Source organism: Anopheles funestus, chromosome 2RL (assembly GCF_943734845.2).
Source record: "Anopheles funestus chromosome 2RL, idAnoFuneDA-416_04, whole genome shotgun sequence".
Taxonomy (NCBI): domain Eukaryota; kingdom Metazoa; phylum Arthropoda; class Insecta; order Diptera; family Culicidae; genus Anopheles; species Anopheles funestus.
In genome coordinates, this window is record NC_064598.1 from 47843436 (window position 1) to 47870517 (window position 27082).

General features: G+C 42.1%; 3 protein-coding genes across 12 annotated transcripts in view; 2 read left to right on the forward strand and 1 right to left on the reverse strand.

The window, feature by feature from the left end:
• LOC125774748 (apomucin) overlaps positions 1-14851 on the forward strand; it is a 64617-nt gene extending 49766 nt beyond the window's left edge. For 4 of the 9 annotated variants that reach the window (XM_049444934.1, XM_049444935.1, XM_049444933.1 and 1 more), the window contains 2 exons: positions 5664-5865; positions 12367-14851. In XM_049444934.1, coding sequence (XP_049300891.1) covers positions 5664-5865; positions 12367-12851 — 687 coding nt within the window. In that variant the 3' untranslated portion in view covers positions 12852-14851. Of the gene's footprint in view, positions 1-5663; positions 5866-6197; positions 10687-11808; positions 12273-12366 lie in introns of all 9 variants that reach the window. The other 5 variants (XR_007421112.1, XR_007421113.1, XR_007421114.1 and 2 more) reach the window with 5 other exon arrangements.
• On the reverse strand, positions 14830-15680 carry LOC125774768 (general transcription factor 3C polypeptide 6). The gene has a single exon (XM_049444979.1). The coding sequence runs from the start codon at positions 15575-15577 to the stop codon at positions 14936-14938; it is 642 nt and encodes a 213-aa protein (XP_049300936.1). The 5' UTR covers positions 15578-15680; the 3' UTR covers positions 14830-14935.
• A 485-nt stretch (positions 15681-16165) lies between these two features.
• Positions 16166-26335, forward strand: LOC125774751 (dual specificity mitogen-activated protein kinase kinase hemipterous-like). 2 transcript variants are annotated; one of them, XM_049444945.1, is made up of 9 exons: positions 16166-16721; positions 16810-17042; positions 17105-17512; positions 17592-18028; positions 19426-20258; positions 20329-20967; positions 21571-21958; positions 23042-23128; positions 23216-26335. In XM_049444945.1, the coding sequence occupies exons 1-9, from the start codon at positions 16487-16489 to the stop codon at positions 23358-23360; spliced, it is 3405 nt and encodes a 1134-aa protein (XP_049300902.1). In that variant the 5' UTR covers positions 16166-16486; the 3' UTR covers positions 23361-26335. The 2 variants fall into 2 exon arrangements, with proteins under 2 accessions (XP_049300902.1, XP_049300903.1); XM_049444946.1 differs by having other exon boundaries at positions 21592-21958.
• The last annotated feature ends 747 nt before the right edge of the window (positions 26336-27082 follow it).

The window sequence follows — 27082 nt, forward strand, 5'->3', positions numbered from 1 at the left end:
ATTTAACCAAACAACACGTTTTGCACTGTTTGGCTGTTTCGCGACACGTTCAAAGGCCATTAAGCAGGCAGCAGCAAACCTGGTGCAGCTCATCAAAAATTGGTTGCGGCATCTTACAGAGCAGCAAAGCTCAGCTTGTACACTTGGAAACCGTTTAACGATTGCTCAACATCGGTGGCAAAGAAATGCGAAACATCATGTGTGAGTGGAATTGTAAATGAAAATTCAAACAGAAGAAGGAACACACAAACCATAGCAAGGAAAAAAACAGATGAAAACAACACCAACAACCGATGGACAATTTGTTATGCTTATTTATGTTGTTGGAAAGTAATACTTCGGCAGCTTGTTAATTTAATCGCAATCACTTTCATTTCCTCGAACCATGTTGATTGAAAAGATTTGGTTTTCCCGGTTTTTTCCTCCTCAGTTCGGTCACAGTGCAATCTATTGATTGCGCCATCTTTCGTTTATATCTGCTTCTGCACACTAGGCGAACCAACGAAACTCTTAGTTCGGGTTCAACTGTCACAATAGATTGCTCCGAATCAAGCAAGGAAAAAAACTAAACAAACGAGCAAATGGACAAATCGGTGCACTTAAGTAATGTCACGCTGGGGGAACTTACCGACGACCACACGACACAACTGCATTTGCCGATCAATGTTGTTTCTGCACACTGTTACTGCACTTCTTGCTTACCTGGTCTCGTACCTTTTCAGATGTTGATCGTGATTGAAATATACTATTTTTACCACCACCTGAAATGTCCATTGCTGAAAGCATGATTTTACTCGTAGAATCGAATAAATTGTAAGGAAACATGCTCTCCGCACGAAGGCTTTTTGGTGCACAAGAAGTCACGTAAGGCGTTGTTGGCGCGGTCACTGCCAGAGCCGTAGTTCGAGTTGCGTCAATCGATCGTGTTGTCGGTTAAGAAAATATTGAGTGTCAACCGAGACTACCATGCATTACGATTTGATGTTGATTGCATGATCACCACTGATTAGATAGGGATAAAAGAAGTAAATTTGTTCCAGGAAATTGTTTCCCTTTTTTTTTGAATTCCTTCTTTAGTAACGAGTAAGTAAAACAAGATCATTTGTTTGTTTGTATTAATATTGGCAGGACATGATATTTACCACACACTGTCTACGCTATTCGCATGTACGAGGCATTAGGTATTCAACTTCAGGAAAATATTGTCAAAGAAAATCAAAGATTATGAAGTTGAGATCTCCTAAGGCGAAAGAACAAAAAAAAGAGAATATTATCCAAATAGTCACAGATAACATTCACAGAAGATAAGATAAGATAATCACAGAAGATATGATAAGTAATCCGAGGCATTCCGAGAATGTCCGACTCCGAGACATTTCGGAGTAGTCCGGAGTAATTGCGGATTTTATACGTCGGAGTCGGAGTGGATTCATGAATCCACTCCGGAATTCCTACCACTACATTCAAATCAGAGAACTTATTCGACTAAATCTATTGAGGAAATTACCAATTCATACATGGACGATTACATGGTGTCGTGACTCGTTGGTCGCTCTGATAGACCAAAGATCGTTAATCGAACCTCATTTGGGTTTGAAGTTTCATTCGGTCGGGAATCGATATTAAAAAAAATAAAGATACCGAGTTGTGAACTGCACAGACAAGCATTTTCATGAATATGTTTAATCAATGGAACTTCTTACGATTGAAAAAATAAAAAGTTTTCAAAATTTAAAAAAAAAAACTTCCTTTTCTATAATTATAGTTGACCGAATGATAAACGTCCATTTTAGTAAGCTCGTGCAGTTATAGAAACATCTTCAAGAGAACATATCGTAAAACTTCATTTCTCATTAGTCAAATTCTATTCCCAACTTCATTCAATTTAAAGTTCAATGAATATCTCGTTTACTCGAATGATTTTATTGCATTTCTCACTCTCTTCGGATGTGTGGAACCAGCATGGAACACGCTCGACATAAAAATACACCACCACACCAATGCTACTGCCAGTCATTCCCTTCTAGATAAATTTTCATTCAACAAAAGAAGTGTAATTGATGGGTTTGGATTTCAACCCGTTTTCCATTGCCTCACGTCTCACCGCTTAGCGTTGACTCAGCGGACAAGTCCCGTGCGGGTGGTTTGCCAAGCGAATTGGCCTTCAATTGGTTGTTCATGATTGGTTTTCCATTTGAATTTTCTCCTTCTTCAACCGCAAATTTACGTGCAGCAGCAGCACAGGATGCAGTTAGAAGATTTTTAACAAGCCAAATCAAATGCTCGAAACCCCCCGATATGATATGGAAGACCCGTTACTGCAGCCGACTTTTTTCCGCTAAAAACCCATTTGGGAATGATTCACAAACCATCAAGGGGCCATGAGAGATGGTTTGGGAGATGGGAGACGTGCTCAGTGGATGGGGTGGTTGGATGAAAAGTGATGCTCATTTTCGCCAAGTGGCTTAACATATTCATTCCATCCGGAGCGAGCAGCTATCGAATTGGCGCGTGTAGAATTTATTTTCGGCGAAGAGTGTAAGATTTTTTGTTATTAGCAATACTCGTAAAGGAATCATTCTCGCATTCCGTTTCCGTAGAATATTTCCCGTCCTATGGATGATTAAATGGGATTTAAGTGATTATTCACATAGGGTGTGAGCAAAAAGACGCAGTTCGAAAAATGAAAGAATTTTTAAATTCATTAATATTTTTTGTTGAGAATTATGTACATAACCAGAAGAAAATAAATGATTTCAAATAGGGGGTACTTGTAATTTAATATAATAAATAATTATATTTTTTTTAATAAATAATGTGTAATCAACATTAATTAGATAACTTATTTTAACATCTCTATTTCGACACATCCATGATTTAGATGTATAATGATGTGGATGATGTTATACTTGGGGATTTCATTTTATCTATTTACATTTTTTTAGATTCTTTGAAGTCAAGTGATCGCAACAGCATGCTCTGGTTGAGATTTGAACCCTGACCAAACGTGTTATGAATTATTTTTATTCCAGGCCAGACGTATATCAGCGCAACTTTTTTTTACTAATACCCTAAATTTAGAAGTGATTTTTAACCACTTGTTCCTATTACCGTACGGACACAATGTACCAAAATGACTTACTTGTGTCCTTAATAATAGTATGACTCACAAATAACGAATGATATCAGCTATAAAATAGTTTACCCGCGATAGGGTGTGTAGCTAGGTCAGCACGGAAGACCTAAGAAAAGGTCATAAATTATACCACGGCCACATACACCACGGATCCATTTTTTCGGTCGAGTAGCCGAATGGAAGTGAATCAAGCGTGGCAGAGAAGAAAGTACAAACACCAGAGCGCCCAGCAGTAAATGAAAACCAGTGAAAACAATATAGTTACCAGTGGTAAATTATGTTTTGATAGGTCATAATCAGCCGTTTCATGCGCGTTCAGCCGCAGTCCGTTTCGAGTGTACGTAGTGAGAAATGTGTGCGTTTGTATGTTCACCCGCCTGACACTATTTTACATCCAACCAGCTCCCCTTTCCCCTTCCTGCTTTCTCCTCCACCTTCTCGTTATGTGGCTATGATGTGATTTTGCTGCGGAAGTGCGCCACTCAATAACGCAACATCGCGCCACACTAACACACACTGCAAGACTTCACCCAAAAGCTCATGGCGATTGAATTGTGAGGGTGGAATTTTTTTTTTCACTCCACCCCCCACCCGGTACGGGGTTGAACTGGGAAGTGGGTGATGTTTTTTTTTCTTCATTTGTTTCATCTTATGTGCAGCTTATTGTTTCTCTCGGCAGAGAGGTGAAGTGGCTTTAGGCTAGTGTACTGCCTGCTGGAATTGGCTTTTCTCGCGTGGACTCGTTTGTATTTTCCATCGGCAGCCCTCCAAAAACCCATTGGCCAGGGGAGTAGAGTACGCCTTCGGGTCGGTTACGAGCCGCTTCAGCCATACTTTTTCCTTCTTCTGTTTTCCACCAATTTTCATCATCCTCACGCACTCACGTTCACAAACACACACCTCTCTTAGACTCGCTCACCTCGGTGCTAGACAACACTAATTGTTTGTGGCTTCCGAGCGTGGTACAAGTGGACCGGAGTATTAGTTCCAGCTCCATAATGCAAACAGCAGCGTCTCTATTGCTCTTTGCAAAAGGGGGCGCTTTGGGGCGGAAAACCTCTCGCCACCCCCATCATCCTCCCGTTCCGTTTCCACCCCACAGAGGGGCGGCTGTGTATTACCTTTTGGGGTGTTGTAATTTTTACTTTTCGCGACCCACATTCAATCCGAGCAAAAAGCTACCTTTCCGCGTGTTGTTGAGGTGCGCTAATGCGAATGCGCGCACACAATAAAACTTCCTTCCTATGGTTCGAGTATGGTTGGTGGTGCTGTGTTTGTTTCCATTTTTTGTCGCCTTTTCTTCAGTTCCATTTGCAACCGTTGTGTGACGTCCCGTACACTCAACGGTTTGGGGTGGATTGAATCTTTTTTTTTTGTTTTCATTGGTCCAATTGTCGGTCATTTCGGCCAACGTGGGGGGAAACTAGCAGCTGAACCATTACATACGCGTTGTGAAATTGAAAATCGTACCACAAACAAGAAAACACTAAACAACAACAATGGTGATGATGCTGAAGAACCACAGTAACTGGAATAGTGCGGTAGATGTAGTTCGTTCGCACATTCAAGTGCCGCAGGGCTATTTGTTGGGTGTCCGCTTGTTTATCATTGTTAATTTCTAAACCCGAATTTGTCACTGCCGATGATGAGCGGGAGGTTTGTTTAGACGTGGTCGACAGGAATAATTATTTTGGATGATTGAACCATGTTTGCTATCCATAATTGAATCGATATGTTTCACTGTGGATAGAAACTTAATCACATATAAATTGTCAATGTTTGCAGTGTTTCTTAGCGAGCTGTTGGACTCTTTCGAACAGAAAATTTGGAATGGAATTTGGAATTCATATTAATATTTATTGTTTATTCATGCTTTTTTTCTTCTACTGTTTGGTTCAAACACAATGAATTAGTAGCCAGCTATTAGTAGCTGCCATATCATGGCTTTACTAGACTTACAACAGGACGTCAATTATCCGGGATCTGATTAATCGGGAGGCGGATTATCCGTGAGACTAAAAATGACAACCGGGTTTTCAAATAACCGTTTAGCTCGATTACTTAAATTACTATGTCAAAGGCATTTTGGCATTTTAACTGCAAAATCTCATCCTCAAGACGTCAATTGCGAATGATAAAATTTATTCAAATTTAATCAAAAATTCCAAGATTCTTTATATTTACATGGCAAAATCACTAAAGAATATAAAACTGTGCTATAAAAAAACCCAACCAGTCTCACATATACTAATATCTATAAATAAAGTGAAATATGTCTATTTTCCGTGTTACTAACATACCCGGATAGTGTAGAATCCTTATGAGCACGAATAATCAGCGTTCTACTGTAATCCTAATAAGAACAATTATTGCCTATTGGTAAAATGTTTTTGGAAAACAACTGTACTCTGGATAGAAATCGCCATACCAAACTCTCAATCATCGTTTTATGTTCCAATATTCTTCTAAATGCTACTATGAACCTCATATTAATTCAACGCTCTTTCTCCTATTTCTTCCATTGCAGTTCAAAATTCAGTTCGACGATTCGCTTACCTCCACGTACGAATATCCCTCGGAGACGTCCTTGCTGGATACGAACGGGTTCGACGATGCGGATAACAGCACGGACACGAATGGGGGCAGCGGAGGAGGAATCGTCCCGCCAGCCTTCGCCGACAACGGGCTACTTTCGCACACGAACAAACTCCTCTCCTCGGTGCCACTTGGTAAGTGTCCGACACCTTCCCATCCCGATCCCCAGACCCGCGATCCTTGCTTTCCCGCGAATCCTTCCCGCGTGCTCCATCACGATCCGATTTCAATACTCGGATAGGGCAAAGCAAAGTAAGCTAACAATCATAGCAAATAATCATCATCATTATTAGTAGCTTTAAGCTAAAAGTAGTCACAATATTTGTGTAGCAAAGTAAGCAAACCATACAAAAACCCGTAATATTGTTTCTTCCACCCTCTCTCTCTCTCTTTCTTTCTTTGTGCTTCTGTTTTCCCCCCTTCCGACTCCCGTCCTGCCGGTAAATTTTTTGCTCCCCTCTCCTAGAATTCAGTATGGCACACACACGCACGCACCCCCTACACACTGCCTCAGCCGCCCCGACCAAATATATCCTGTAGCCGTTAAGGTCCGCTTCCATCCCGTAACTCCCATGTCCCCGTAGCAGACAGTCGTATGTGTAATCTTTGTGCGTTCCGTAATTTCGTTTCTACGCTGCTAACGGCCATTTACGCTACACTGTCGGCACTTACATGCGCACCTCAAAATATCGCCCACTTTCCAACAACGCGCTAGACATTCATTCTGGGATAACGTCGTGATTCGGTAAGCAAGAGCACATCATACAGCAAACCCTTAATATGTTACATTCATAGGAACCAACGGTCAAGTTGTAGAGTAAAATGTGTTAATCTTATGATTTATCTCGTTGTATCACAATCTTACATGTGGATGCTTAGAAGCAACCGAATGGACGGACTATTGAATGTTTTGAATGTTTTCGGTTTTGCCGAGTCCATAGACCATCATTGATGGATGTACTGTCTGTAAGAACGGGGCCATGTTTACTTCCGCTTTTGGCTTAAACAAACAAGATGCCCATTTATAGCGATGGAATTCTCTTGCAGCATAAACAAAATTCTAAAATAGAAGCGATCACGATAAACAGCGAGCAACTGTTACGTATCAACCGATTAATGGAGATGAGTTTAAAAATAGTAGTTCTTTAATGTAAATTTAGAAGGGTGATTATTTAACTATCAATGAGGAGCATCAATTAATTAGGTTTTTGTTTGTGGAAATAAAATCTTAAACGTACATAAAAATAAAGTTTTCTTTTTTATTTAAATCTGACATTTTCTGGAAACACAATCAAATTTGTTAGTTGCGTCAAGATATTCTCAATATTCGTTTATCATAGTTATGTCTTCTGATCTAACACAATGTCGTGTCTCATTGTTGATCGAACAAAGAACATCATACACACACATAAATATACACTTTTGCTTCGTTCCGGCCATTTGATGGTTGGCGAGATATTGGCTCCAATTAATGGCAACGATTGCACAACGCGTAACAGACGGAGATCCGATCGGTGTATCTCAGTCCATTCGACCGAAGCTTCTTCCGCTGACCGCACACAGTGTAATATTGCAATGTTGCATCAGCTGCAATTCGATCCGAAATTTGAGACAGATTGGACTGGAGACGAAGCATCAGTTTGAGCAACCACCAGCAACTATTCGTTTGGTCATGTGGACCAAAGTTCGAAAGAACCCAATTGTGGTTGGGTCTCGTAAATGAAAATGAAATTTTTATTTACTAGAGTGGATGTGGTCAGTAGTGGTGCATTTATTAGTGTGCAATTGCATCCACTCGTGTTCCTCCTTTCGTGTGATGCAATATCGGACGATAGGATCTTTTGCCATGGAAGGAAAATTAATGTGTGTTTAGGTCATCAGAGCGAAGACTGACGTCAATGATTTGTTGATGAGGGTTTTTTTTCGTTTTGTTATGCTAACGGCGTGTAAAAAAGAAAGATATGTGTGAGAGAAAGTGCATAAAGAAAGAAAATAAGCTTAACACAGTCTCCGAGATATACGCGGAATTTTTAATTGTTACACCTAAAGCCTTAATTGGTTTAAATGTTTGTTCTTGCAAAATGTCACCTGAAATGCTAGATATATTACAAAGAAAGAGTCGACTACACAACTTTCAAAATAAACGAATTGAACTCAGATCTGACACTCGCAAAAAATCGAGATCTCCTTGGATCTTCTTCTTGGATCTGGATCTTGGTTCTCAGTGTATATCGTCGCTTTTAAATCTCAATGATATATTATTCTATATGTTAGTAAACTCTATCTTATTCTACACTATTAAAAGAAACCAAAATGTAGATAAAGGTGAAAGAAGACAGAGGAATTTTTGAATGATGTCGCATCCCAACAATGTTCTCATGAAGAAATGTGGAATCAGCAAACCACCTCACTGCATCGAACTGGGTTAATGGGCGCAAAGCGCGTCCAGCACGAAGGCCAAATGCGTTGGTAAAAGCAAACGGGAAACTCTGAGGTCCTCCTATTAGACTTAGTACTCTGGAACAACTATGTCGGCGGTAGAAGAGTAACAGACGGGAAGGGAAATGTTTTTTTGTTTTGTTTTAGCAAAAGCTGTTGAAGAAAATTAGCAAAGAAAAATCGCACACCACAGACGGTCACAGTTTATTTTTCTTCTATACGGCTTTCGCTAACATTAATTCACGAGAAAGCTTTGGTACTTCGTTTTCCCGACGTCGTTTTGCTGCGTTGGGCAGGTTAAGGTCTAGGCCTGGGCTGAGAATAGACGAAGGAAAGACATCACATAACTTTGACGCGCATAGTAAGCGTTCCCATCAGCAAATTAGCCACATTGGAGAGGACGTTCGTTAGGCCTTTTGTCTGGACTGCTTGTAGTCGTTTGAAGAAGTATAAAAAAGAACAGACATATCAAGTACAGCGACAAGAAAAGCTCAAGTGTAGAACTGTGACGTCGATGTATTTGCAAAGGGAAATAGATCGGATATTGCACGAATGGTTTCCTAACCCGCACTGATGACTTCCTGCAGGAAAGGCGACACGTGGGTTGTATGGCTTTTTGTGCCTTTTTTTTTTGCTCGCTAACCCCAACCTACGCCGTACGAGGTCGTCTAGCCTTTTTGTTGCAATAACATTTCGGTGACGCATCATTAGCACGTCGCGACGATATCATTACGGATGGTTGGAATTTCCATCACAAAAGATATATTATTCCTTTGTTGTTAGGAAGCGAAACCCTTCGAATGATCAATCTAAAATTATCGATGTAATTCCTCGATGGTGGGTTCGTTTTGTGAATGTTTTTTTCTCAAGTAATATATTTATTATTGATCTTGTAATTTCTGAACAAATAAGTATGTCGCATATTTTCTCAATTACAAACTCAAGCTCAGGCAAGTGAGATGATTAGATAAATGAAGCAAATGAGGCAAACTACCTTTCAAGGTATGTCCAATGCAATGCGTCTACTGCTACTGTAAGGTGCAAACTTAGATGCACATTCATGTCCAACGTAATTTTTTTTTGAGCTGCATTTCACTCCCAAACGATTTGAGACATCTGAAGCTCGCTCCACTATCGCAGCAGTGGTCAAGAAAATCCAATACACACAGTGTAAGAGAAGAGGGAAAATATACGGTTCGGCATTTTAATTGAGTCTAGTAACTGTTCGGAAAAACTGGTGTGCCGCTGCTGTGTTTTTATCTTCTCCCTTTTATTCGCTACCACCAGCAAACAAAGCTGCTGCTGCTGCTGTGCCAAGTCGTTGTTTTTGTGTTTCACCGTGCGGCGCTGTGTCTAGCCATCTTTGGCGCTAGCTCCACCGGCATGTGAACGTGATCGTGTTTGTTTAATTTTCACTCGCTACCCAACATCGTCGTTCGTTAGACAGTGAAAATAAAGTATTAGGTGAGAAAAGAAAAAATGTTCACTAGAGCCACACGCACACACCGTACTATCACTTTCTATCGAAAAGGGTTTGTTTGGAAGCAACAGAAAATGTGTTATCGAATTAGGAAAATGGGCGACTCTAGGCCCGTGTCCAAGATCTCCCCGAACGGATAAGGCAACGAGATGCAGACCCCTTGCAGTGTTGTTGCATTTCATTAGCAACTTAAGATGCAATTTGTCCAACGATATCTAAGCGCGACAAAAATTGCCCGCTTTAGCTCGAGCCACGCATCAATGGACGTGGGGCGCTGACACATGGGTGCGATCAACAGGGATCGACGTACGAGAGAGTCGTCGCCGGCTTTCACCAAGCGATGAAATTTCCGCTTCAAATCTGACCCGGCGGTATCACAGCGTGACAGCAAGGAAAATAGAACGGGATGCATGATGCATGAAACACCTCCCACCTGTGCCTAATTGGTGTAGAGCATATTGAACGTTAGCTTAAAAACCAAAAGAAAACGGTACATCGCCGCCGCATGTGTGCGCACCGCCGTAAGATCATCCCGATCGGTGTTCGATAAATTATGGTTCCACATATATTTCATCCGAAAAAAGTACCGTAAAATCTTCCTGGATGCATGAGCACACGGGGGCTAATATTAATATCACCCGTGTGCCTGTGGCTGAACACCACTCAAATACTGACCATGTCCATGGATGAAGAAGGGGAGGCGGAGGGGATGAGGATTAGGATAGGAAAACAGAGAGAAAGGGGAAATACCGAATAGGTTTTAGGCAAGGGTAAGGCTGTCCGAACCGGTGTTTGTTTTTCACGATCGTGTGCGTGTGTTTGAATTGATGATCACTCAGCTGGAAACGATGAATATCTGGCGAACTTGTACACTGCTGTGTATGTGTGCCTTTTTTTGAGGTTAGAAGCAGGTGATTTATCGCATTATTGTGATTAATGTTGTTCCATCTGTTGGTTGTTGCTGTTTGCTTGGGTGTTGAGCTGGCAAACACGGCAAGAGCATGACCCCAATTCGTCAGTAGTAAAGATTTTTAAGGTAAGAATTTGCAATACCATCCAAGAAACAATAATTTGGTGATTATGTTCTAAACAAATCATACTCTACGACTACGAGCCTTTGAAAGTTGTGGATTGTCCTATAGGCTTTTGTGCCCCAGTGTGTGGCTTAATACAAGGAAGATCTTAAATCAAATCTCATCACGACCTGAATTCTCTTCTCCACTTACGACATAAGCAACTTCTAAAAGAATTTCTTTTCTATTTGAGATATGTTTCAAACGTCTGACAAAATTTCACACGTTTATAACGCTTTTGGGCTTAATAGACCCATTTTGACATGCGTAAAAGCTTTCGGGAGCTTTAAGCGTTACCAAGAACATTAAACATTTTTCAACAGCTTCAGGAAAATGGTGTCTTTTGTTTGCTAGAATATTGTAAAGCAGAAGAAAACTAAGGCATAACAAAGATTCCGTTACCATGCCACAATATTGTAACACTTTTTGGACCAGATCAGTTTGTTAAAAGCTTTCAACAACATATGAAGCTTTTATGTAATGAATTGAACTGCTCTTGATATTATGATTTTTTCAAGTTTTTGAGAAAATTCCATTTTAAAATAATGGTTCTTTTGAAATTTGGATAATTGATATAAGATATTCGTTGTCTTTCGAAAATATAGAAAAATTATTAATCCTTTTTCTATATAAAATATTCTAATGAGTAAATAAAAAGAATTTCCTTTAGTTCATTAGCTATTCGTTTAGTTAAGATTCATTTCATTCCCTTCTTTTTTAAGTGCATTCGAAGTATGCAGCAAGAAAGCGAAGAATGTATGCTTTTCCGTTTTCTTCTACACGCGCAAACAGCAGCATCATTCATCACAGTACCCTAATTACATCCATTTAGAATTGGCATTAGTTTTGCGAAACATCATCACCCTTTGCTAGTGACCCTACACACACATTGGTGTTAACCTTTCGTATTGCCATGGTTGACTATCGTTATTAGCTTTCTTTGCCAAACGCTGTACGTCAATCAAAAGATACCGACAGAGCGTTGTTTCGCATACCATTCGGGGTGTGCGCCAGAAGGAAAGAATTCATCCATGTTGTTCTTTTACCCATACCTGACCTCTTTCTCACACGCTGCGCATCTTCAGTTGTCCTGAAGACTCGCCGGCAGACGGTACAACAGCACGGTCATGACCAAACCATTCCCAGCGAACGGAGGAACTACCATCAGCCGCTAGTAGCAACCACTGTGCGGATGGTGAAAGCGAACAAAACTATTCCAACCGCTCTGCAGCAGCAGCAGCAGCAACACACAGTAACAGTACCAACGCGGCATGAAAATTGGTGGCCACAGCAAAAACAACACAACCATCACCATCGGCATCAGTACCGTGGTCCATCGGTGGCACCGTTCGTACTGCGTACACCCGAGACGACCGTGTACTTCCGGAGGGTTCATCAGAAACCGCGTGCCAAGCTAACAACGACCACGCGTCTAGTAGTGCTTCCCATCGGCAATGAGTCGATCGTTTAGAAGAACAACCTACTAACCTTAAGGAACCAATTTCAATGATGAATGATGCTGTGCTTTTGCGTTCTGAAGCTTTGAAATGTACAAACTGATTTTGTTATCATTAAAATTGCGCCAACATGTACTGAATAGACTGTTTTGTCCTTCTTTCACGCTCTCTCTCTCTCTCTGGCAGGTTCTGCACCGTTCGCTAGTTATACCCCAGTAAAAGCCGCCATAGATACGACCTTCGAGCTGGGAGTAACCCGTACACCGTCCCCATCGGCAGCCAGTACGGCTAGCAGTACCGGCTCGAACGGAAGCCTTACCTCCTCGAACAACAGTAGCAACAGCAGCAATAGTCATCAATCCGCCACCGCCCACAGCAACAACGGTGAGCAGAAGCAGCACACGTTGCCGCACACTGTACCGAACGGCCATCATCATCCACATCCGCACCACCACAACAACCATCAGGTGGACCGATCGAACAACAACGGTCGGCACAGCAACGGCCATAGCAGCAATAATGGGCCATCGGACACGATCCTGAACGGTACCGGCGAACCATTGCTTAGCGGAGCGGGCGAACCGGAAAGCATCCAGTACCTTAAGCCGGCGTCAGACGAACAGACGGTCAACTGGAGCCAGGGCACGCGTGTCACGGATCTGCTGTTCTAATGCAAAATCCTGTCCGGCAAAATGGGATCATCCCGGACATATGTTGTACAGTATACACTTTAGCTTTTAGAAAAGCATCGAGTTTGGTTGAAGAAACTTGTATGTGTGCGTGTGTGTATGTGTGCGTGCGTGCACATCATTTAGTCGATCAAACCTAAAACCAATATAAATGCGGCTTGAGGTGGATGAAGTTCATTTTTTGGAAAATTAAATTTTGCTTTTTACGACTGAATGTTCTACCAACCAACGTAGTAGAGTCGACGTGAAGCAGTGCTCGTCGATGATTTCCGGTGAAAAGTCGTTTAGTCGAGTCATATATTGTTTTTTTTTAAATCCCTATTTGACAGGAATTTACAGTCCAAGCTGTTGCCACATTCCGTGCATTACGGTTAGTTTCTGAACTTGATCTATGTTTTCGTATTTGAAATAATGGGATCGTCGCGATCGGTGAATTTTTCTTGCAACGAGTGATCCATCTTCCATTTGGAACGCCTTCAGTGGCGCCATTTTATGAACTAAATAGAAATAGAAATATATGCTACAATCGCCGCTTAGTACAGGTCGTCGGTACGTATTTTTGCTGCCTGTTTACACTTAACGCGAGGAAAAACAGGAGAAAAAAAACAGTCAAACTATTAAAGTAAAAACATTCCTCGGGTCCAGAGTGAGCCTAAGTGGTCATTACAAATTTGTCTGTCTCTTCTTATTGTTGGCGGTGGAGGAAGTGGGAGCCATGAAGCAAAGAAACAACCCCCCGACACACACGCGCACACGGCAATAACAATATTGTGATTAATTGTATCGCTCCTTTGCTGCGACAACAGGGCGCAACAGTAAACTGGCGAGGAGAGTTATGTTTAGCGAAGCGTCGAAATTGGGCGAAACAAAACCGATGAGGAGCTGCAAGAATTACTGCTACTATGACTATTCGTATAACTACTATTATAATAATATTACTACTTGTGAAAACTTATACAGAGAAGAAATGAAGCAGGTGTGTGGAACAAGACACGATGGAGTTGAAAATGTCGGCGATAGGCTGGATAGGGATAGGATTTTTCCTCTTTTTAAGAATTTGAATTGTATAAAGCACAGTTAAAGTGTCCGATAGATCAGTAGAAACGTAACGCAAAGAATGACCACCCCGGGAAAGATTGCGGTGCAGTGAAAGGACAGGAAACACACATCAATTCGCATTATTGCATGCCGCTTTTAAACGCTACACACGCCGACAAAAAAATCACGTTTTAGGCAAGCTTTAGGTACGATCTGATGCGTTAAACGTAAACAGATGAAGTGATCGTAAGTAAAATCAGAAACGTGTTTTTGTGCAGCATTATGATGTATCGCATGTCGCCGATTGAGAGGACCATTTAACGTAACGTAGTAGCACCGTGTTGCGGATTGGCATGTGATTAAGCTTAGAAATTATAAAAGCTTCTTTTTTGTTTGCTTGGAGAAGATATACCTCCAGTAGGAGAGGACAGCTCGGTGCTAGACCTGATGATGTACCGGAATTGAAGTAACGAGAATGGTAAAAGAGATGAAATTGTACCACCAAAACACTGCCGGACATAACGTCTCTCATGTGCCCAAACCCACCACCAAAACAAGGTTAAAGTGCTGCTTACTATAAGCGCCCCCCCGATTCCTGTGTGATAGACAAGTGGACGTTGGTGGATTTTTTTAAAAGCAACAAGTACACTCTTCCTCGATCGCTTGAGGCATTGGGTCTCATTCTATCACACCCACATTCGTAGCAAAAGAAGAAAAAAAACATTTGAATTTTAAAGACATCAAACGATGCTTCCCCGAATGTACGTAATTCCGTTTGCCAGGAAGAAATCAGTTTCATTCCTAGTTTCGCGCCACCTTACCCTCCTCGTAATTCCGTAGCGTTCGTTCTTTAGCGTATTTTTATAAATATACATGCATATAAATCGTATACAGAATAAACTTATCGACAAGACCGTCTTAATGCATTTTATGTAAAAACTGTATTTCTAGCAGGTGTAGTAGAGTACAGGGAAAGAACTATTGCTCGATTGCCACTTATCACATATTGAAGAAAACCTAAACGCTGCTCATTCATCCTGCATGGGTTCGCCTTTAATTACGCGATTTTGCATTAACTCTTCTCCGTTCAAATGTTCGGGAATGTGTCGTACGGGTTCACCTCCATCGGGTAGATGCAAATTTAGCGCCTCTTGATAAGTCATGTTGACCTCATAATTGCTCACTTCCTCCTGGGTCTCTTCTTCGGAACTATCCCGTTCGCTCACCGCAGTTCCGTCTGCATTTTGTTTTTGTTGATCCTTTGCATTGAGAAAGATTCGCTTCATCCGCAGCACCTTATCCGTGCTATCCACATACTGGTACAAATCTTTGATGTTGTTCTCGAACACCGGATCCAGGGTGGCTGTGGCTTTGGGATCCTTCTCGAAGAATATGTTCGTCCCGAATGCTAGATCGGGCGTCCCCCGGTACACCTCGTCGTTCACTTGTATGATAGGAGATTCCGTATCGATGCCAATCACCTTGATGTGTAAGTTAGGATCGTCCATATCCAGGCATATGTCGAAATCGGCAAATACTGTAATTTCTTCCTCGTAGAGATCATTATCCTTGGCGCTGTGAGACGGACCAGGCGTTTCTGAGTGCGATTCTACCTCCATCTTGATTTCATCCAATATCGAGCGTGTTGCGTTTTTTTGTAATCTGGACATCTTATGATTTTATTATAGAACCAAATATCGGGCGTATCCGGCGAAAATGGTGTTGTTTGTTTACAATTGTTTACAACATCACTGACATACACAACCTGCTTCGTTTTTATTGTTCCCGCTTTAGATATGATTTAAATTGTCAGCTTCAATACTTTAATTACCTATTGCATTTTGTAACATTTATTTCGAGCGCTATGAATTTCATTGGAAATGAATAAAAACAAAATATTTTTTCAAAAAAATACATATGTATTCATGTTTACATTGAATATCTACTTTTTACATTGATTTACATAAATATTTAAGTTTGTGTATGGATAGTTTTTTCACTGGGAATATGCATAGTGGTCGATCCACATCGAAATGGTACACCATTTTGAACCGCGAAATATGTTGTAATCTGATCCGCGATAATTAAAACCATCATTCTAATTGTAATTTATTGGCAGCTTATTCGGTTTATTTCCATTAAATTTAAGCAAGCATACTCGTGGGAAAACATAATTTTTCAAACAAAAAAATACCATTTTTGATTGCTGTCAGCTATTTGTCTGCGGTCGTGTCCAACCCTCGCACTTCAAATGTGCAATGACAGCTACGAAACATCACTGTGTAGAAAAAAGGAAAAGAAAAAGAAAAGTATATTTATCATATATCTCGGGTGAAAAACTTTCCTGTTCCCAAAAACGCCTTCAATTTCTCCGTGCAGAGTCGCGATTCTGTTTGCGAAACGCGACTCGGAACCCTCAGATGCAGAGCGCCGTGGTGCAGTGAGCGCAGTGAGGAGAAGTTGGTTCGAACCTTTTCCTCCGCGAACGGGAACGGTTCGCTTCGGGTGCTTTGTTTACCCGCGTATCGACGAGCCATCGACTTTGGTAGGCGCTGCCGGGGCCAGAACACCAGGGGTCAATGCTACCGACAGGAACGCACCCGGCCGCACCTTCCGACAGCAGAAATAACGAAGTCGGAAAGAACGGTAGCACCACCATGTCCGGCAGTTCGATAGACAACCGCATCACGATGATGGAACAGATGATCCAGAACCCCCGTGCAACTCCCTCACTGCTACTGCCGATGACATCGCAGCCACCGACAAATCGTTTCAATCGTACCGGAAGCGGTGGTATGGGCGGTGGATCAGGACGTAAGAGCAAAAAAAAAACAGTTCCCATGGTCACAAACACCCCAGCTAACCTCTTCCGCTTTCTTTCGCTTTCCCTCTGTCCTTCCAGCCAATCGACCATCGTTGGGACTGAATCTGCCCATCGTTTCCGGCAATCGGCGGAGCGAATCGGAACTCAAGTTCCAGAAGATCGTTGATAAAAGTGGACTGTTGAAGATAAACGATAAGATTTACCGCACTCAGCTCAGTGACCTGGAGGATTTGGGCGAACTTGGGAATGGGACCAGCGGTCATGTGGTAAAGATGCGACACAATCCGAGTGGTGCCATCATTGCTGTGAAGGTAGTAAACAGTCATCCGATGGTACGTTCCTTGTCGCTCAATAGTTCACCTTTCGTTTGCAGCAAATGAGACGCACCGGTAACGACGAAGAAAACAAACGAATCATAATGGATCTGGACGTAGTGCTGAAGTCGGAAAACTGCAAGTACATAGTGAAGTGTCTGGGTTGCTTCATCACCGATGCAGACGTTTGGATCTGCATGGAGCTGATGACGACGTGCTTCGACAAGCTGCAGAAAAAGTCCAAGAAGCCAGTGCCGGAAGAAATTCTCGGCAAGGTAACGGTGGCTACGGTACGTGCGTTGGCCTATCTCAAGGACAACCATCGGGTAATCCACCGGGATGTGAAGCCCTCGAACATTCTGATCGACGATCGGGGCAATATTAAACTGTGTGATTTCGGCATCAGCGGTCGACTGGTGGATTCGAATGCCCGTACACGGTCGGCCGGGTGCGCTGCATACATGGCGGTAAGGCTCGCAAAGTACTCTTCTATGCCCTCCTGGCTTCTTTAACTCTAAATCCGTTTCGGTTCGCTTTTATTTACAGCCGGAGCGTATTGATCCAGCGAAAACAGTGTATGACATTCGGGCTGATGTGTGGTCCCTCGGTATCACGCTGGTCGAACTGGCTACCGGTGTGTTTCCCTATCGTGGCTGTGTGACCGATTTCGAAGTGCTCACACAAGTGCTCACCTCTAATCCGCCACGGCTGCCAGAAGATCAGCCCTTTAGTCCAGAATTTCGTGACTTTGTGCAGCTCTGTCTGCAGAAAGACTATCAGGCACGGCCCAAGTATCCGGATCTGCTGAGACACGCCTTCTTACAGCGTGCCGAACACGATAGCAACATCAACGTAGGCGAATGGTTCCGTAATGTGGCTGTTAACTGTGGCATTCAACTAACTAGCCCACCGCAACCTCCGAACGCCTCATCTGCTTCCGTTACTTCCCCTCCAACCTGGACCGCAACGTCGGAACAAACCAGGTAAGCAAACAGCGTTTCCGTTTCGTTACCGTTTCTCAACACTCCACAACACGGTTCACGATTGAGTGTCTACACAATCTCCAAATAGGCTTGGGCATCATTTGTCCTCGAAAAAGGATTGAACTACGTTTTAGAATTTTCGGCATGTTTTTTTTTCAGATTCGTTAACAGTAATTGTGCAGATGTTTCTCACTTTGTTCGCTCGTATTTTTCGATCTCAATGAACTGCAAAATGAGGAACGTCAAATTTATTTTCTTTCGTGCTGATTATTACGTTTTATTTAAAATATGTTTACTAAAGTTTGTTTGCGTGAATTTTCTTACAATTTCACCTCACCTTGCTCTTCTTAACGACCGCTAAACTTACACTAATGTTTTCTATTTTAGAAGAAAAATAGTTAAATTACCTAACGTTTGGACCAATCGTGGGTTTTCCAAACTGAAAGCGTATCCAGTTGTTGTGCAACAAAATTTTCACCCTCTTCCTACCTTAACAATGTTTTCCGTTTTGTCTGTTTGCTGTTTGTTTGTTTTAAAATTTGATTTCTCTTATTTGTAGGTAACTATTTCTTTAGTAATTTTTAAGTTGTTCTATGAGTAAGTATACCACACAATCAAAACACTTACGATCACCTTATTTTACACGCTGTCCTTTACGTACTTTCGTTTGCTCGCTATCGTTTTCACATCACACCCTACATCCACTGTTTGTACATCTGCTTCATACATACACAAACACACATGAGCCTAGTTGCTTTATCCTTTCTTTATATGTTTATCTGCTTTGTATTGTGTCTATCTGTATTGTACTGCGACATTTGTTGTGTTCTTTTGCATTTATGCTGCATTTGTAATATGTTGTTCTTTTTCTTTTTCGAATGAGTTGTTCCTTTTCCTTATAAACAAAAACAAAACAATTATTTAACACCCATTATCTATACTTTTTGTGCATGTTAGATACTAACAAACTACTAACCGTATGCTCTGTTTAAACATTTGAAATTGATCAAATTAAACCGTTCTAGGCGTATAATAGTCGCACTCCTCAAGTTACAGCAGAAGAAGGTTCTTCTACCTCGTTCGATAAATATGTAAAAACAATGCAAACCTTAGTAACGACCTTGATCGTTCTAGTATGATAAAGAAATAGGCAACCCAGTCCCATCATAAGAACGTAGAATTGTACATACATATCAATGTGGGTCATATTAAGTGTCGTGTTTTCTTTATGCTAGTCACTTACTCTATTCTTTGTTTCTTCTATTTCTCTTTTCCTCTTACCGATTTGCTGCTTCTCGCCGGTTGCTTTTTCCCTTCTATCTGTCTTATTGCGCCTCTCTCTTCCATTATCCCGCTGGCAACGATGTGCGTATGTGTGTGTGTCCACGCACGTGAAGAATACCGACACCGCTGGGAAGTTTGACGGAAGCAGTCCAGGCGCAATCGAACCAGCAAAAACAAACTATCGCCATCGCCGCCTCATCCATCCCGATCAAGTCAACCGCCACCATCCTATCTCCCCACATTGCCAATGAAGCGCCTAGCAACCTCAGCAATTTGCAGCAACGATCGCAGCAACAGCAGCAGCAACTTCTCCAGAGCAAACTTAGCAACATTAGCCTAGCGTCCTCAACGTCCTCCATCTCGGCGGCAGCAGCAGCAGGAGCGGGCACTACATCAGTAGGAACAGCCAGTACCACCTCCTATACGCCTACCTCGTCTTCCTCCCCGGCCGCATTCGATCCGCGCCGGTCACCTTCGCCCCAGGCCTACTATTTAGCGAAAATGCAGCCAAAAAGTGCCATTACTAGCACCAGCGTACCAATCGCGACGGGTATCGGAGGTGGACCGGGGCTGGAGCGAAACGGTTCACTCGAACCGGCACGAAAGTACAAACATTCGCCGTTTCTTACGCGACGCACCGCGTCCGAGTATGGTAACGGTAGCCCGAAAAAGGAATCGACGTTAAGCAGTTTGGGACAAAGCATCTTCAAAAACCTAACGACATCACCGTTCGCACAGCGCAAATCACTTCCGCCGGGTGAATCGAAGCTTGCCTGCTCGTCGTCCACCTCGCCATCCCCGATGCCGGTTTCTTCCGCGATCTATGCCAATGGAGCTGGATCGGGGAGCAATCCGTCCTCGCCGTTGTTGCTGCTTCGGAAGGCACACGACGTGCCGGATTCAGACACGCAGTACAAACATCTGCACGGAAACACTAGTCCAATTGGTAAGGGACAAACGAAACGATGTTCGAAGCAAGTGTTACTAATGATTTTTTTTTTGTTTTTTTTTTTCAGTTCTACAGCGATTCTATCACCAACAGAATCAGTTGATCGAGCAACAGAGGGAAGCACTTCACCAGCAGCACCACCAGCAGCAGCAGCAGCAGCAAGTTGTTTACGGGTACTCTTCACCTTCCCCAGTTCCTTCGGCAAGCGAAGCGTCGCCCCGACCAACTCGCTACAGTCCACTACCCTCTCATCGAACCGTACACCACGGTGTACATCCGGTACTGAGCAACTCAACCCTACACCAAAGCGCAATCCCGCTCTACGTACATCACGAACCTGTGGCAGGGACAGCACCAATGCCGCCACCACCCGCTTCCGGTATACCCGTGTACCAGCAATCGATTGGTACCACGGCAAGCCCCAAGCACAAAACCTCCTCATCGTCCTTCTTCAACACGTTCAGCCGAGGCATGAAAAGTGCCGGTCGAGGTGACAAGGTGATTGATCGAGGGGGTGGCACTGCACCTACACTGGTGGCGGCCGATCGCCCACTCTACGCCACTACTAGCCAAACCATGTACCATCACCCGGGACAGACAAATGCAGCGTTGCTCCATCGACACGGTGCGCTCGCAGGAATCAGCAATGGTGGTGGTAGTGGTGGTGGTGGAATGATACTTCCGGAAGGTAGTAAAGAAGAGACAGGTAACGTGTATGGAACATAAACTCCATTTCTTATATTGCTGAAGTACAGTCGCTTGCATTAAGCTTGCTTGTCGCTTGCGAGAGTCGTCCGGAAGCGCACAACGGTCGATAGATAGATCGCTGCTTTAGCTTTCGCATCTATCACATCGCTGAAGGTCCTCTTTCTCGCAAGCTTCACTAGTCACATTCGTCATTTGGAATGCATTCATTTAGTTTTGTTTTATTTTTCTTCTATCTCTTCTTTTTATTTGTTGTTCCATTATGTTGCACTTGCCTGCTGCGCTCGCCTGCCTTATGCCGCCCGCTGCCTTCAATCGTTTTGTGCGTGACCATACTACACTGTTGTTTATCATTTGCGCTTTCTGTATATTGGCTATCGTTGGCCCTCATCCTGCACCCATTCGTATGCACAAATCGTACAACAACCCAAATGGGACGGCAAACAACTGTGTTCATATGGCACACACCGCATCAAACTGTGCGCTTCATTCATTCATTCTTGCTCGGGGGCAATTTTGTTTTGCGTGTTTGTGGGTCCACTACCTTTTTCTGTGGCCCGATCGGTACGACCGACAACGGAAAAAACAATGCACAAACACACAGGATGGTTCAATTCCTTTGCAGATATCAAGCGAAAATTTGCCTCGTTCGTGAAGCTTAACATCAGCAACAATGGTACGGGAGCAAATGGTGCCGGCACCGGTGGTACTACCACGATTGGCGACAAGCGAACGCTAAAGGAGAAACACCTTCAGCAACAGCAGCAGCACCATCAGCACCAGCTTCAATTGCACCAACAGCAGCATTATGGATCGAATCCTTTCGATATACCAGCAGCAGCGGGTTCCGCTGGTATGTACGGTGCAGGAGTGTTTCCCGGTGCTTCGGCAACGTCGGTAGTGCAACCGCCATCTGCCATACCGCCCATGGCGCACGTACTCAGCAGTCCAGCGACCGATCGACGGCACCGCAGCCCAGATCCACCGCCAAGGTGAGTTTAGAGTGTTTGCTTATGGAGGCAATATTGGAAACAGATTTCCTGGATTTTTCGAAATGATGTATAGAGGCTTTTGTAGGGAACTCTTATGTTTACTCTTTTTGTTTATGATTTAAATGCTGGTGATACAAATGTTAATACAATTTGGGGCGACCCGGTATCAAATCCCATCCGGATCACACTTATGCAGGACTGTGACTATCTCGCTATGCGTAATTAAAGTCAAGGAAAGCCAGAAATGACACGCCAAAACCTCTTAAGCGAAGAAAAAGCAGAAGATACAAATGCAAATTGACGCTCTTTGTTCTAGAATCGATTGTGAAGAAACCGATAGGGAAAGAGTTTCTTTGGTGTTGAGGTAAGATCTCAACTTTCTCTAGGAAGAAAGTCTTAGAATCGAATATCTTGTGCATCTAAAGAGGACGAAGGGTACTTAGAATCGTGGGTACGTGGGTACGAAGGGTACGTGGAGAACATTAATTTTATTTCTGGTTCTCAGTGGGCAAAAGTGAAAACTACTATAAATTGCTGACATTGTAGTTTATACGGAGGAGTTCCAGTGTTCCTCGCCACAGATTGTGGATCAACCTTAATCTGAGCAAGCAGTAACTGTTTAATTCAGCTACGTGGTTATATTAAGTCTAGTAGATTTTGGATACATTTGAGATACTTTTAGCAGACCCATACAGGTTTTTGTAGGTGGTCTATTAGGCCAACATAGGGAGGACCATTGCTACAATTTCTTGCTTCGAGGATCACTCAGTAATAAAAAAGTACAACTAAAAGATCGCTGGCGGGCTATGCTCGTTTCTTCATCTAAATTGTACAAAAGATTCTTCAGAATCCGTACGTACTTTTAACGTTCGGAGGCTTAGATTTGCTGTGTCATGGAAAGTTATCTGCTTTTAACATTGTTACATACTCGGAGGATTTACACATAATAATAGTTTCCTGAAAGTTTTTCGAAAAAGTATTCTGAAGTCAATCACACCACCATAGTTGGAATTCTCTCAATAAACTTTCTTCTGTATTTGGTGTCGTTAAAAATTAATGTAATACATCTCTTTTTGTCTGCAGATTAAACCGCGGTCAATCGCCGCTACTTTTGCAGCGAAAACTCGAACAGCTCGGTCACACTGGATCGCCGTTGCTGAACAGAAGACCGTAAGTATGAGGACATCATCAGAAGAACACTCTGCCGGCAAAGGAACGTTCCAAATAGATAATCTTCTTCTTTGGTTTTTATTTCAGCTTCAACTCTACCTCCCCATCACCGCCCTTACCACCACCGCGTGGTTCGGAAAGTGTTCCCGGCTCACCACAACATTTGCGTGCCCGCATGAACTACACGCCGGAACCGCACCGGCGACCCTACCGTACTACGATCGACCAATGAGTGGGACTACAAATTCTGGCCATGTGATCGATGTACACCTTTCTCGACTAGCCGAATGTTCAGCGGTGTTGTAATCCTTTTGGCGCATCTGCGTGTGTGTCTGTGCTAGGAGTCTCCGTGCGTTTGCTGCTTGCTTTCGTTACTTCGAAGCTACAATTGTGCATACCTGTTGTGAAAGGTATGTAGGCCAAAGTGGAAAGCAAATGGTGAATAGCTCCCACATTACATTATCCACACACCCAATGCAAGCGGTACCAAAAGTGCTAGGAAGAATTATTAAAAAAAAGACGCTCATACAATTACGCTGCCTCAGGTAAAGGATGAAATGCTAGGATGAAACGAAACAAAAGAAAAAGACGAAAACGATTACAGAAGAGAAGATGTGCAAAAACGAACAAACTTACTCGAACTCGAAAGTCAACACACGTAATAATTTCACCCGCTCAACGTTTACTGAAACAATCCACCAAAAAAAAGCCACCATACGCAACACGCAGCAATCGTAGTTAGAGTGTTTGTGCGTGTGGGTGTGTACATAGGAACATTAGACCGTACGCCCATTCGCTTGCTTGCTTATAAAAGGGAGTCTCCGCCGTGCTGTTGTTAGTTTGTAGGTTTAAAAAGTTTAAAAAAACACAAAAAGGGACCGCTTTTTGCTTTCCTATCTCTTACGCTCTCGTGCACCTAGTATCAGGGGGCTCGTTTTGAATCGTGCTTGAATCGCAACGCGAAGGTTATTTTTTTGGTATTGTGATTGTGAACGTTTCTTCTCTAGCCTGTGCGTTATTTCGCCAGCATGCACTAACTCCCCAAAAAATATGCTGTATTTTTCTCTAAACCTTCAAACTTATTTGTTCTTGTTTCGTTTAATTTTTAAACATTCTCCCCCAAATTTTTGCTTATGCTTTTTGCAATGTTTCCAATTTACATTACCTCACAAATTGTATGATAATCAAAAACTAAAATATGGACATACTATATATACAAACACACATATTTATACTTATACATATATATATATATGTAGATGCAAATCGTGCTCTCGGGTCCGAAGTGTCCTTCACGTCGCTTTACACACTGTGTGCAATTAAGAGCTCCCGGAAGCGAAAGTGCGGGAAGGAATATGCCTTCCTTATATAGTAAAGAAAAGAAAGGATACAATTTCCCACACGCACACACACTTACACGCATCGTTCTAAAACAAAAATTTACGCATATATTACGCAAAAAAAAATGGCGCGTATATTGTACATTTGACTGTGATTTATAGCTTTCGTTTGCATTGGTGATCGATGGTTGCTAGGGATGTTTTGAGCAAGTAGTAAGTGGTACTGTTGGCAATACTACGAACATGGAACGAAGTAGGTACGTCTCAAAGCGAGATATGGGTTGTTTTTTTTTTAAATCAATCAGCAGCAGCTTGCTACTATGATTTTCCTTTTGTGATTCAGCGTTGGATGAGTTTTGATATGCTTTCCGGGAGAATAATAACTATATTACCGCGCGCTCTATGATGCTTCGAACATTTCAAACACGATCAAACAGTGTTCGAAGGGTGTTTTAAACAATTTTCAGTAGTTGTGTGGAACTTCCAGAGAAGAATCGTTCACTGGGTCGTTGAAATTGAGAAGCGTGTAAAATGCACATTTTGTGTTTGTTTCATTTGTAAAGAATGATTCGCTTGCAATAGTTCCATCATAATCTGTCTCACTATGTACTGGACACATTTAAAAACATTTAAATATCTTTTTTTACACATAGTGTTGAAATCGAATCGTGTAGCCTGAAACATATTATCAATTTGAAGTAAAGTTTCCCAACACAAACGGACAATGTATAGCCAACATGTATGTAAAATGAAAAAAAAACATTCTGCCAAAAATTAGTCCCCAATACACACGAGCTGTACACTTTGCTCCTATATGAGTGTACAGGATTTTCCATACATTGGCTGACACTACTTTTACAGAGCTGTTTTTCTAACCATTACGCGAACTAGCGAGATTCTTGTTTGTTTTGTAATATGGTTTCGAACGCGGTTTTATTCCCATCACAAGATCACAAAATACGGTACGCTCTTATTTCACCGAACAATTAAAAATGAAACGAAACTTTGTTCCTACTTTGTTCGCAAGCGGAGGGTTAGAGAAACAGACAAAAATAACATTTCCCTCAAAAAAGAAAATCAGCAATTATTAAAAACAAAAAAGAAACACACACACACACCACTTATGCTGTACACTGTAGGTGCAATTGCTTTCGCGCACGTGATGCATTTCTTTCGCACCACAATCAATGCTCCCCCATGTACCTTTGTCAATATCTGTGGAGCAATAGAAAAGTGGAAAGTAAAATGCAAGCTTTGAAGAAATAAAATGGAAAGGAAACGAGTTGGTGAACGGTGGCGATAAACAAACGAGAAAAACAAAAACAAAGGAAGGCGAGAAAAGGGAGGAGAAAAATAGTCATTTATTATTATATTATTATTATATAAAAAAATACTATTAATATCATTATCATAAATAATGCAACAACAAAACGAAGAGAAGAAAGAAAAAAAAACGAAAGCCGGGCGTTTTTGAGTGTGTGTGTGTGTGTGTGTGACCCATGGACGGCAGAGAGTTAGGGGCGATTATTTATAAAGCTGCAAACACAAACACATTAACAAATGAAACAATTTTCCCGAAACAAATGGATTTCGCGTAGCTAGGAAGAAAGGCAGAAAGCTAGAAAATGAAACAGAACAGTAAGAAGCAATAGCAGTGAAATGGATTCTGTGTGTGTGTGTGTGTGTGTGTTTGTGTGCGTTTGGAGTGGTTTGGTGCCGGGACGTGCTACGCGTTCCGGTCTTAGTCGAAATGAAATGCTGACAAAACAAAATGGTTTAATTTTGTAAGGTACGAACGAAAAGAATGAAAAGATGGCGATAAATAAAAAAAACCGAACGTGAATGAACAGATAAGAAAACCAAAGAATGTGTTTGATGGAGCTTGGACAAAATGCCGAAAATCCCGAAGTAAATTGAAAGACGGGGGCATAGAAAACTGGTTTAAAATTTGTGATGTTAGTTGTGAGAATGTTGAAAATGACGGAAAAGCTTATGATAAACAGTGGAAAGCTGTGGATTTTTTCTTTAAATGTAGATGAGTTTTCTATAGTATTATCAGTAGACTTAAATGCGCTTTTCAGCGAGTTTTCAAATGAAAAAAATCGCGCATTTCATCAGTTAATTTGTAATAATTGTTACGATAACAGTCAAACAACCGCTCTCCTAAGACTTGTTTGAATAACCAATCGTAATGCACTTTGTGTCCACCCGTGCATCCTATCAAATCCGTCTTATGTATCAATGGAAATATTTTATTAGTCAGAGCGACTAAGAGAAACCTAGTTCTTGCCTCTCAACTGGGACAAATGATCTCGATTTGATTCGAAAAATTCGTTTGAAAATTCAATCTTCATGCGAGTTTGAGTTATTTTCCACAACTTTTTCTGCAGTTTTTTTGGTGTCTAAATTAATTTTCCCTGAATTTTGATGATCGCCTAAGAAGATTAAAATTTGATTTGTGTGTAAGTTTCCATTGTTTTTTTTATTAGACATCCATGGGGTTTGCAGTAGAGATGGGTAAAGTGAGTAAGAGTGAGATAGTGAGTTGAAACGTTGTATTGATCGAGTTTCGTTCACTCACCACGAGGAGTTTTAGCGACTCTTTTTTCACTTA